Raw genomic sequence first — 13571 nt, 5'->3', positions numbered from 1 at the left:
AAACCTGAAGACATTTCCCTGACAGAAATGCTCACATCAATATCAGAGGCAACTGTAGTAAGAGCCGTAATGCTATCAGAATGCTGGACTGGGAAGGAAGTCACCATTAATCAAATGCTCTTCTTTTCAATCATGATTTTCACATCATAAAATCCTATTTACAAAGTCATTAAGCTATATTCAAATTAATTAATTTCCCACTTAATATATTAATGTTTGAAAATAAAATATTCAGGGCCAGACAATCTCGTGTTCTCATGTGTCTTTTAGCTTAGATATCTCTGCTCTCTGCCACTGCTGCTGCAGGCAGCACTCCTGGCCTTCTAAATATTAATTTGACTAGGCTAAAGAAACTTCATGGTGTTAATCTTTAATTCCCTAAGCATACATCATTAGAAAGCTGCTTCTGTACTAGTCTAGATTTGCATCTTGGGCATGGGTGGTGAGCACTGCCAGCAGAGCTCTAGTGAGGCTTTGTCTTGTCACTCAGATGCTGCATCAATATTTCTTTCCCTCTGTACTTTGGAAATATCTTGCTTGAGGCCTCCTTCCAGCTACTATCTGATGCTGACTTTGTGGCAGACTGTGACAAACTGAAACTTTGGTAACTTGCTTTGAGTATTCTCTGAAAAATACCTCAGATCTTAGCTGAAGTTGAATTAGAGCAGACACTTTGGGCCTCAGACTGCTTAGGTGGGATTTATTTCACCTATATCTCTGCTAGCTACCAGTCTGCCGAATGACCAACAGGGAAGGAAAGACACTTAGAGTTAATTCATCAACTCTAGTCTACTTCTGCACATTGTTATAAAATTTAATGGGGCTTAGAGTGCTTATTTGTCTCCTGCCAGTGAAGCAAACATATGTGTATGTCTGGGCAGACAAATTCCAGCCCTTACCATGAGAAGGGGATGGCCTTCCTTACATTTGCGGTGAGGAAAAAAGTGTGATATCATACAAATTTGCAAGTCAACAGTATGTTACAGTTTAAACTTCTTAAAAAATGGAGAAGAAAGGAGTACTTGGGGATTCTGATTCCAATCCCTCCCAGTGGGGGAGGGAACATGATCTCTGTAGGCTCACATGTCAGAACGGGCTGGAAAACAAAGACCCATGAGATAAATGTATAATGTTTGTTATTGACTCAGTCTAAAGCCCTCTGCAGGAATTCTGAATCTTTCTTTTACTGGAACTTGACAATCAAATGCACTGATGAAACAGTTTATGTGGAAGACCTTAAAACACACACAAAAACTTTTCTCAGTGAAGTGTTATCGAAGAAAAGAAATAGAAGGGACATATTTGTTTGGAAAAAAAATTACTCAGTTTAGGTTTTATACTGGGTTTTGGAGAGTGTGTGAAACATACATTTGCCTCGAAATAGAATTGATCTCTTTGTTTTTCAAAGAGGAGTTATCCTGGCAAGGAAAAAAATATATTATAATAGGTTTGGAATATTCACTAGGTTTTTAAATTCTATACTGGAAAAACTTATTTCTACTTCAGTTGCCAAATAAGACATAATTTTTATTAGAAATATTTTCTTTTTGTTACTGGAAAATAACTTTATGTGAAGAATTATTTTTTTTATTTACATGTAAGATAGTATATTTTTCAGTGAGTGTTTTGAATCTGATGCTGACTTTATTTATTATGAATGATAATGTATTTGGTAAAAAATTCAAATACATTAAACTGTCTTCATTACTTGGAAGAAACTGGAAATAGATATTGCCAACTTTCAACTAAATAACTCAAGCATATTTCATATAACAAATTAATTCAATAGTAGCAAGATTTTTGAGTGATTCACTTCAAATATTATTTTTATGTCATTTTTACTCATCTATATGTTATTTTGGCAGGTTGTTATAAAGACGGCCGATATTACAGAGAAGGAACATTAATTAAAGACAACTGCAATTCCTGGTAATGTTTCAGAGAACAGCAAATTGAATTTTATCTAGCATATGTCATGAAACAGGAATTAAGGTAGAGAGCATCCTTAAATTCACATTAAAGATGTAATCAAATCAAAATGGCTGGAAGAGCAGTGCTAAATATTAAGGTTTTGTGAAAGTAAATTACAGCCAACTTAGAAGAATGGCAAGAGGGAAACCAGGCTTTCTAATCAAGATATGAATATTAGACTATTGAAATCTCCTCCTTACTAGCCTAATTCTGTTCCTGCTCAGTCAAACCTGAGTCAAAATGGTTTTAGGCTAACTGGTTTCTGGCACTAACCTGGATGCACACAAGACGAGAATCATTAAAGTTTGTGGGATTATTCCTCCGGTGCTTTGCTTTTTTTTTTTTTCATGAATAATGAGACCTTACATGATTTCATAAGGGAAGGATATATATATGTATATTTATGTAGGAAAGGGTTGAACTTTCCTACATCCCTTTCTTTGCCTTGGGACAGGAGCAGACAGTGCAGACAGGGGAGCTCAGCTGCCAGCTGTGGCAGTCAGTTGCCTGAGCTGCCTCCCTGCTTTGCCTCTTCAAAAACCCGCCCTGCACCTCTAGTCCCAGGGCATCCCAAGGGGCTCCAGCACCCAAACAGAGCTGGGGTTCCTACTGTCCTGACTTTAGCCCAGGGTCCTTGGAGCAAGGTGTCTATAGCCACATGGCTCCTTTCTGGGTTTCCAGAGTGAAACTTCCTCATAATATCTCAATTTTGAGGAATTCAACATCAACAATACAGGATGTTGCCTTTTTCCCCCGGTTTTGTCTCACAAAGAAGGAAGCAATATTTTTCAAATATGACCTTTCCACAAGCTGTAAACTTTCCTACCTTGTTCCAATTAGGATTCATTAGGTAATGAAACAGGAAGAAGTGGCATTATGTTTTCATAAATACTATGTGACAATTATATTGCTTGCAGTTTTTTTTATCTATCTCCCTTCTGCTGCTAAAGTGCACATTTCTCTTTTGACAATTCATTTTTTGCTCAATGATATTCTTGTCCTTTCAGCAAATGTTTCAACAGTCTCTGGAAATGTTCAACAGATGTATGCCTTGTTCGCCAAGACTTAATTCAGGGCATCAATTCTGGAGATTATGGGTGAGAACCCTTTTATTTTAAGGTTTTGTTATAAATCACTGTATTACTTGCTGTATGTATGTGCAAATCACAAGTTATGCAATCCTCCCTGCCCCTTCCTTCTCCAGTAACATTACAGCAATTTGACAGTAAGTGCACATTTCTGAAACTTTCCTAAATAGCTGGCAGATTATAGAGTTTTAAATGGAAAGATACTGAAAGTCTTGTGCTGGTAAGAATTATTGTAAACATCTATCTAATCATTCTCCAGACTTAGAACATTTTTTTTCTCTCAAAACGCAATTTACATCATCTTCCCTTCTTCTTCACTTTATTTATTACTTGGGATAGATATATAAAGTCGTTTTTTCTCCTCCCTTAAGAGCATTATTCTACATAATAGGACTCTAGGTAGTGTTGGAAGAGGAGAAAATGGGCCCAAAGAGGACCAAGAAATCAGAACTTTGTGGGGCTTGTTTTTCTTCTTGAAAGTCTCATTTCCACTAGCTAGTGCACAGGGATTAGGGACACTCCAGTATTGGATCTGTGCCTTGGGAGTCTGCTGACTGTTTACAGACAGAGATACAGGGATTGCCTCCCTATGATCTGAGGTGCTAAATTCAACAATGAAGCCTGCCCAGATTTCAAGCTGTGATGAGTGCTGAAACAGTTTGTACTTCATGGGAGACATTCAAACCAACTGGATTAGGATAAATACCTAAATAAGGCACCTGGTGCCCTTAATCTCTTTCTTGTTAGTGGTGAGCAGTGAGGTTTGCCATAGGGTGGTTAAGCCTACCTGAGATATGACTCGACTTCTCCAGGTGCTTGCATTTTCAGTGACTACAGGGAGACCAAGAACAATGAGACTTCTCCTTTGGTCAAGATGAATCCCATCTCCTTGTTCTTCATACACAAGCATGATAGAAGAGAATGTTCTCCCCTGTAACTCAGCTCTTATCCCATAAAAAATTTCATAGTGTTCCAAATGGATGTTTTTGCTAGTTGTACTATTACAAAGGAGCAATGTATTAATTTGAATGATATCTCTAATGTGGGATTTATTTGTTTGTTTTTTGTCTATGAGGAAGATGGAAAGCTGAGAACTACAGTCAGTTCTGGGGAATGACAGTGGAAGAAGGTTTCAGAAAGCGCCTGGGTACCTTTCCTCCATCTCATTCTTTGCTGAATATGAGAGAAGCTCCAGTAAGTGTCATGTATACTTTTTTAATAACTTTATCACAAGGGAAAATAAATGTGGACGATTATAAGAGTATGATTCAGGGGTTTGATATGAAATGCTCCCATGTTGTAGTTCCCAAAATAGTTCTACAAGTCATAGAGTGTCTGACCCTATTGATGAAAATTGAAAAAGGAGGAGCAAAAGCAAATATTAACCACTATGAAGCTCTGCACCAATATTAGTTTATCATTATAGTTTACTTTAAGATGGCTCCATACTATCCTCTCCATTTCCTAATAATTGAACACTTAGCTATAACCATAAAAAAGTTCATTAAGGCTAACAGCTAAGACTAAACAGCAATATTTGACAGAAGCTGTGAAAAGTTTTTTTGGGTTTTGAACAAATGTAAAGAAAAATTATGGGAATCGTGACAAAATAGTAATTTGCTGCTACCAACTTTTTAAACCTTTTCGCCATGGCCATTTTCATGACACCTAAATTAAATTTCCTATCATTTATTTATGCTCAAGTTAGTTCTGAAGCAAAGCAAATATACTTTAAGTTATGTAGGTAGGTTAAGCATTTTAAGATGCTTTGGACCAGTTAGTTTCTTTTTTGAAAGACACAATTTATGGAAATCACAGACCATAAAAAGAAAAACTAACTAGCTCACCATAGTGAAATTAGAAAAATTGCAAGTATAAACAGGTTTTTATCTTTGGCTTCTATATAGTTCAGACAAGTAATGCCATTTAATTATCTATTAAAAGTCAATTGTTGATCCTTGTATATATGTTGTGGCAGAAGGGTTTCACATCATGGAAGGCCATGTGAGGACAGCAGTGCAGAGCTACTAATTGGCAGGAAAGTTGGGAAAGAAGGGTATGGCCTCTGCAATAGTTTTAGCAATTTTAACCCTTTTTCTTGATGCAGACTCATTCTTTGTCACACACAATGTCAGCTCCCTGCACCAGCATGGCGAGGCAGTGAGCTGGGACCCAGATTGGCCAGCTTGATCAAAATTACACTGTGAAGCTCCAAATTTCCCTGATTTTGTCCCCTTCTAGGAGACGGTTTTCTAGAAAAACATAATATTTTTAGTGTCCTTGTGCTGCCTCAGGAAATTTCCTATAATTTGCCATATTTTAATATTGCACAACAAAATATAAAAATTACAATTTTCTTAACTTATAGGCAGCTCCATATCTACTGTCATTGCACAATCCAACAGTTTCATAGCATGGATTGGGCTTACCAGGTGTACATCAATAGATTCTTCCAACTGGCAAAACAGCAGCAGCCATAGAGTTCGTTTCCAGGCAGTTTTTAAGACAAGTATTTTAACAGATTTTCAAAGACTCTTGACGTTTCTTCTCCTTCCATGAATAATTTTTTGTCACTGATATTTTGTGAAGCATACTATCACATTTACAAAGTCCTAAGTGATAAAAAACTAGTGAATTTGGGTGAAAATGTTTCTATTAAGCTTTGCCTGTCACCAGGTGACAACGCAGAATGGAGTAAAAGAGATATGAATAATGAAATTCAGAAATAATGACTTTTTAATATTTTTCAGGGACACTTTCCAAGCCTTAATGGCTTGACCTTTAAGTGACTTTATTGAGTACTGACTCATCTGCAGGCCAAAGTACTAGTTACTTACTGTGGATAAACTGGTACTAATTAAATATTTGTGCATTCTCTGGGATTATTACTGCCTTTCCTATTTTGCAAGTGAGAAAACTGGAAGTCATTTGCCCAAAATCACATATTTAGTTGAAAAAAATGTTACAATTAGTGTTCAGGAGTCTGGGGCTTGTAGCTCTGCTAATGTAAAAAGAAAACCATAGCTATCATTCATTAAATACAACTTTTTTTCCCCTTTAAATAAAATCCATTTCTTCAGCATGCTGCTGATCTACTATTTAAGGAGAAAAAGATGGCTTCTGGTATGTAGAGGCCTGTTGTTCTGATTATTTCCTACTGTCTTTTGGGGTAGCACTGAAAAAAGCATTTTTGTGTAGAAGGGGTTCCTTACTCAATTCCACGAAAAAAAATATTCAAGAATGTTCAGCCTTTGTGTCTTAACAACTTCACATCTACAGCCCAATCTTAATTCTCAGCAGTGTTGAAAAGTTTGGATGTGGAATAGAGACTTTTTAGTTGTTTCTTTGACTGTCATATCAAACTGCAGATACAACTTCGTAACATTAATTCAAATTAAACAGTGTGACAGAGCTACATTTCATCTTAGAGAAAACACGAGCTTCTTGAAGTTGCTCATAGAGCTTTTAAAAGCTCTGCTATCAACAAAAGACTATACCTGCTCAATAAGGTGATGCTTATGGTAGGGAGGGAAGTTTAATATGGTGGCACTTTAGAATACCTAAAAAACGACAATATAGAGCAGGAACTTAATCTGAACTGAGGACTCTCTGCTGCAGAGTATGGTTAGACCTGAACATAGATCAACAGCTAAATGCACCACTAAAACTCTGATTCCTGACAAAGCTGAAGCTCCTCAATCTGAGAAGGCATTTTCACTGCAAAAGACAGTGTTATCATTCTTGAAGTTCTATGTAGCACAAGAATAACCACCACACCTTTAAAACACACTGTGACACGTGTTTCATGGTATTCTGTCAGTACATGTCCTGGCAAGAATTGCAATGGTGGGGTCTGCACCCCCCAGCAACACCTAAGTGCCATCTTAGAGGAAAATGAAATACATAATTCAACAATAAGGTTGAATTTTTCATTAAGTATCAAAGAACTCGTAAAGGCAATGTGAAAGTAGAAAAATATACTAGCTGTTCCACTGATATATGTCTTTTCTCAGTAAAAGACCTCAGCAGTGGTATTTCTCTTGCAAACTGAAGGTCATGTATACTCATTTTGTCTTCACAAAGCAAGTGATATTTGGAATCTTTTTCCTACCTTAAGAAAAAAAATAAAATTCTTTCCTTCAGAAAAACTATTTCCACATTTGCAAATTCAGTTATCTTTGGCCTTTTTTCTCTTTCTGAAGAAGTCATAGTTGAAGTTCGAGTGCTCTTTTATGTCCACTTACCTTCCTGCTTTGGCCAGGCTGCTAGGCTTCACTGCAGAGAGTACATATGAATGTTTAAAAATAGTTCACCAGTCATTTTACTGATTGCCTTGTGCTGGCTGATGCTGGTCCATGGAGCATACCTTGAGAAACAGTGGTCTAGACTTAATATTTGTCACAGAGCAGCAGCGCTTCTCAATATCAGGGTAACAATTTTCAGACAAAAAGGCAATGTTTCTGGCTACAGGTCAGTCCTGGATTTATAAATGACAAGGGTGAGGGTTAATGAGGGATTTGTTCAGGGATTTACAACATGAGGCTAATAAATACATTGGTAGTAGTTCAGGAATATATAAAGTAACACATTATCACACACTGAAGATCTGTTTAGAATTTTGCTTTTCTCAACTGCCTCATTTGTAGCATTTTAAGCAGCCATTACCCACATAAGTGTGCTAAACAACATTTACCAAATTTTGCTTGTTTACTGGTTGGTAGTGAATAGTCTTATCATGTAAATGAAATTTCTTATCATGTAAATGAAATTCTGTTTGTTTGGGATTTCTCCTACATGTTTAATCTTCAAAGTAAATCTTGAGCTTGCGTCTGCTCACTAAAAATGAACATAATGATAATTTACCAAGTTATTCTTTAAGATAGACTAGACAGCTTGCAGTATACTTTAGTGGATTCAGCACTCACAGCCTGCATCTAACCTAGTGAACCTGGAAGCACTGGGTCTGGGCATACACACGGGCTTATCTATCTGCCTGTTGGGGCTGTATCCCAATCTAATGTCAGATTGATTGTACCTGAGGTACAAGCTTCTTTTTCCTTACCCACTTCTCAGCTCTGGGTTTTCTATGGCAAATCCAGGTGTACAAGCTGTATGGAGGCACTCCCGTTACACAGTGAGTGCAACAAAGTGATCTTGGTACAGGCAAAGTGGTAACATTTGGTTCCCCAAAGAGTTCTGAAATAATTTGAAAGAGCTGGCCTCAAATGTTTCAATCATCTTAGTAAAAGGTATGTAGTTTTATAAATCGCATAAGCAATTTAGAAAAATGGTGCAGCAAGGACACCCAGAATTAGAAGATAAGTAGATTGAAGTAAAATAATAAAGGAATTTGAACAGGATAGAAGCTATTGTGCTTCAGGGTTTCAGCCTGCTTATGAGAAAGAATCATCAGTGAGCGTTTTGCTTAGGAACAGATTATCATGTTTTGTGCATTTTATTTCCCTCTGGAGTTGATGCTATCAACAATTTTTTGAGACAAACTGTTTGAATGGACTAATAATGCAGTTCTCTTTGGCCATTCCTATTTCCCTTCGCAGCAAAATCAATCATTCCATAAATTTCATCAGGTGAAAAAATGGGTCAATGGCTCTGATACATTGAACACAGAACAGACTATTAGCGGTTGTACCAGATGGTTCTTGCATATGCAAATATTTATTCAAAGCTTGGAGGACTTTGGAGGTAGACATAAATTAAGGCTGAGAGATGAAGGTGCCAAAAATGGCTGGCCAAATGGCTTTAGTGAGCAGACTATGAATTCTCATCAGTTTAGAAATCTTTACAAAGTTTTAATCTCCATCAGATTGCAAAGCAGAAGGAAAATCACTGATTTTTGTTCTGTAGCGAGAATAAGTGCTGAAGATTGGAAAACCTCTGTGTAAAAGACAATCCAATGATACACTGTACCAATGCCTCTCCCATAGTGATTAAAATTCCCTACCTATAGCCACATGTCAAGGAGAAGAGGGTAATTGAACTTCACAGCTATTCGTAGCAGAAGGTTTTTCTTTCCAAAAATTCCAGCTGGGTCATACTTTGCATATTTCATAGAGAATTGTTGTTTGAGATAAAAATCCGAGAGGAACTGGACAGGTTATTCAGGTTGGCAGTCATGGAGCTCAGCTTTCCAACTCAGCTAGTGGAGGGCCAGAACTCCACTAGCTCTCATAGGGGTTTAGCATCCAGCCATGGGGTAATCACCTCAGAGTTGCTCAGGAAGCCACAGGTGTCAAGGCTTTAGGGTTCCTCAATTCAAAAATTTAGAATTTTATAAACAAAATTACTGTAAAATTTAATATAAAAATATGAATTGAAGCATATACAGATCTTCTACATTTTGCTTTAGGGAAAGTCACTTCCAGAAGAAAAGTTTCCTGCAATTTTTTCAGCCACTTATGAGTGGCCTGAGTGGATTCATGATCCTTTGGATCAACGAAACTGTGGAGCATCCTGGGCTTTTTCAACCGCAAGTAATATGAATATTTTCTCCCTTTAAAAGTATCACTGATATTAGATGTGTAAAGTGAATAGTAATTAAACAATTTCAGCTTGCTTTTCACTCTTTATTAGCAAGTAGGAATATTTGAAATTGCTGCAACTTTCCCTGTATGTTGTCCCAAATTCTTAAGAAGTCAATCTAAGCTGCAGCTCTTTGTTTGATTTTCATAAGATTGCGTAACATAGGGAGAATTTTTTTGTGACAGAAAGTAAAAAATGAATTGACTGATGCCCTTTATTGTAACTAGTAGAGTAGCTTTTTTAACATAAAAATTCTGCATCCCTTGTCTGTGCAACTACATGCTTTACTTGAAATCTTAAAACAGGTAGGCTTCAATTTCTTTATATGTATTTATATATTTCTGCATTTAACAGTTTCCAACCCTTGCTACTCAAATAAATTTGGTATAATATTTTCAAATTTTATGAGAAGAAAGGCCCTGAAACTGCTCAGATATTTGTGGAAAAAACAATCTTTCAAATTCTGTGAGCAATGTCAGTAATGCAATTCAGCCTCATGTGCTACAACCTCTGGTTTTATGAAAAGTGGACACGATTGTCACTTTCACCAAAGAAGTTAAAAAATCAGCTAGGTACATTTTTCTTGCAATAAATCTCAGTGTGTATCGGGATATATAAAGCTAGAGAAAAAAAATTATGCAATCAATCTTTATGACTTAATTTGGTCAGTGGGTCCTCATTGGTGCAGGTTGCTGCAACTGCTTCTTTAAATCACAACAGTAAGAGAAGGAAAGGAGCATTTAGGCCAGCTAACCCCAGCTCTCTATAAAAGTCAGACCAAAACCACTTTTTTCCCTGTCCTGTCCACTGCAGACCAAGAGAGCTTTTAACAGCTCTACTGACAGATTACTGCAGAGATGTACAGAGATCACTGAGGGAAAGACTTCCCAGATATTATGTCTAAATTTTCCCTTTCATAAGTAAATCTTTTAATTTTAATTCATTGTTATTTTCAAAGCTAAATATTGTAAGATGCCTTCCCATGTTGTTTAGCTGCATCTAACAATTTTCAATTTTTCTTTGCAAGATTAATTGTTGTTCAATGAATAGAAAACAACTACTGTATAATTTTTTCTTATCATGAGTAATTTCTGTAACTATTCCAAAACTATTTACTAGAAGACTCTTATACCTATGAAAATAAATTCATCATCATGTGACAGCTCACAAAAGCACAAAACACAATTGTCACCTCCCATGAACAGATTCACTTTTCTGAAGTCTTGCCCAAAATTCACCAAAGTTAGTGTTGATTTTGATGGAGCCTTAGATTTCAAGATATTTTTTTAAAAGTTTATTTTCAGGTTCAAAATGAGGGGCTAAAAGTAACAAAATTATAATTTAATCACTGGTAATGACTGGGATTGGGGCTTAATGGTTGTTTCATCATCATTCGATAAAGAAAGTAGAAGTAGGTTAGTTTCAACCACAACTTAGTTAACCTAGGCTGCCTTTAAATCAGTGCATAAATATATAAGTACTAAGAATTATGACTATCTGATTGAATTCAGACATCTAAGATGTCTATCTCAGAAGAAGAATTTTGTGTGATAAGGGAAGAAAGTACAAAGAATACTACATTTACATTTTAATATGAACATGTCCAAATATTCTTTCTAATGAAACCAATAGATGTCTCCAGTCTTGAATTTTCTTCTTCAAAGGACTGTTCATTTTCACTTTTTCTTTCCCCCCTCAAATAAAGAAAAGAAAGGTGGAAAAGAAAGTGAGGAGATTTGGAGACTCAGCTGCAGAGAGGTGGGGAAGTATTCACATCTGCTGAAGAAAACTGGATATGACTGTGCATTTACAAACATCATAGAGACTATCAGACTAAATTATGTAAATATCTCATCTGATTTTAGATATGTGGGACTTTACAATAACCAGTAAATCTAGAGATTTGTAATATTACAGCAAAGTTGCTCATGATGCTTTGCAGTTTCACAATCTTCTCTCTTGAAAGTCTCTACGGATTATATTGGTATTGTTTAGTGAAGATATCTGCACAGGCAGAAAATATTGGGATTGTATTTCAGTCCTTTTCCACAATGACAAATGTGAAGTTGTGAGTAATTATTTGTTTTTTATAAAAGAATATTTATTTCAAAACAGGTGTTGCAGCAGATAGAATAACAATTCATTCCAAGGGTCAGATCACAGACAACCTTTCTGTTCAGAATTTGATCTCTTGTGATACCAATCAACATGGATGTAATGGTGGAAGTATTGATGGTGCTTGGAGATATCTGAATACACATGGGTAAATATTTTATCTAGCTGTTTGGATTATTTTAACTTGAAACAGTTGCTTAAGTTACAATAAGACAATACTGTAAGTGGACTCAAAACATCTGTGGTTCTTGGGATACAAGATCTTCATGTTAAACAACCTTGAGTAAGCAGCCACCTGCATGAGACCACATTGTGAGTATTCAAAAGAATCAAACATTTTTTCTCTGTGAAGCAAATTGTAATAATCTCATCCCAAGGCTTATTCCAGAATGCAACACTCTATCAAGGACTATACCTAGATCCTTCTTCCTTCAGGTCAGACTGAGCAAAGTTAACAGCTGTCAAAGGCCATACGAAGAACTAGAGACTTTTTAAAAATGGCATAAAATCATTTATAGACTCACAGAATGATTTAGGTTGGAACTTTTGAACGTCGCCTGGTCCAATGTTCTGCTCAAAGCATGACTATGAAATTAGAACAGACTGTTCAGGTCATGTCCCTGAACACATTTGGAGTATCTTCAAGGATGGAGTATCCACAGCCTTTTCTGCAGCAGGTCACTTTGTTTGACCACTCACGGTCAAATACTTTTTTCTTACATCAGCATTTTCTTTGGTACAACTTGTGACTGGTACCTTTCTGCTTTTCACTGTGCATCTCCAAGAGTTTTGCTCTGTCTCATCAATAGCTCTCTTTATGTAGTTGATGACAGGAATTAGATCCTCTTCTAGCTTTCTCTTCTCTGGGCTGAACAAGTCCAGCTGTCTCAGCTGTTTTAGTTCCAGTCCCCTAAGTGCCTTCCACCGGACTTACTCCGTTTATCAGTGTCTTTCCTGGGGATTACATAAGTGAACATATTACTTTATCTGTGGAGTAGTAATTTGAGGGGAATAATAATTTTTCACAATGTCTTGGCTATGTTCTTGATAATACAGCCTAGTATTGGTCGTCCACATTTGTGAGAGGGCTCACTGCTGAGCTACGTTCAACTTTCTGTTTCTCAGGACCTCATGTCCTTCTCTGTAAAACAGCTTTCTACACAGGCAATGCCCTGCCAGTACCTGGGTAGTTCTGGCTCAAAGGTGGGATTTGCCATCTGTTTTTGTTGAACTTTTTGATATTTCCATCAGCTCATTTCTCCAACCTATTAACACAGCCTATTAACAACTGCCTATGAATGGCAGTTGTGCATACTAATCACTCACCACCAGTTTTGCATTCTCCACAAACTGGCTAAAGGTGCCTTACATCCCACTATCAAGACTGTTAATAGAGATGCAAAACTGTTGCTTTTCTGTTAACTCCTGAGGAATGCCACTAGGAAACAGACATCAGTCATTTTGATCTGGCGACCTTTCAGCATACCAATTCACAACTGTACTTGTAAGCAACTTATCTAAGCCAATAAACTAGAGGAACACCACAGGAAACTATGCTGAAAATGTTGCTAAAGGCAAGGTAAATGATATCTACTGCTTTTCTTATTCTCCACGGAACCAGTCATTTCATCATGGTCAGATCATCTCATCATCTCATCACTACCTGTCATGGTAAATCTGCATTGCCTTTTCTTATTCAACTCCTTAAAATTTGTATGCCTGGAAATGGCTTCTAGGAGAATTTCAATAACCACATTTTATATACCATATAATTAAATTCTGCTGGTTTTCACATTACCAGAATATTTTTGTCCTTTCTGTTCTATACAAAAATCAATTTCCTCTCTCATTTTCATG

At 36.6% G+C, this 13571-nt stretch overlaps 1 protein-coding gene and 1 long non-coding RNA gene across 3 annotated transcripts in view; one reads left to right on the top strand and one right to left on the bottom strand.

Moving 5' to 3' along the window:
• The window catches only part of LOC135412012 (uncharacterized), a 175828-nt gene that overhangs the window by 118343 nt on the left and 43914 nt on the right, over positions 1-13571 (bottom strand). The gene's annotated exons all lie outside the window — the stretch shown is intronic.
• The window catches only part of TINAG (tubulointerstitial nephritis antigen), a 45562-nt gene that overhangs the window by 2881 nt on the left and 29110 nt on the right, over positions 1-13571 (top strand). For both annotated transcript variants that reach the window (XM_064650339.1, XM_064650338.1), the window contains exons 2-6: positions 1866-1929; positions 2979-3068; positions 4139-4253; positions 9427-9550; positions 11715-11862. In XM_064650339.1, the coding sequence (XP_064506409.1) occupies positions 1866-1929; positions 2979-3068; positions 4139-4253; positions 9427-9550; positions 11715-11862 (541 nt within the window). The remainder of the gene's footprint in view (positions 1-1865; positions 1930-2978; positions 3069-4138; positions 4254-9426; positions 9551-11714; positions 11863-13571) is intronic.

This window comes from Pseudopipra pipra, chromosome 3 (genome assembly GCF_036250125.1).
Source record: "Pseudopipra pipra isolate bDixPip1 chromosome 3, bDixPip1.hap1, whole genome shotgun sequence".
Taxonomy (NCBI): Eukaryota; Metazoa; Chordata; class Aves; order Passeriformes; family Pipridae; genus Pseudopipra; species Pseudopipra pipra.
The sequence above is the reverse complement of the archived record's forward strand: the minus strand, read 5'-3'. Positions and strand labels throughout refer to the sequence as shown.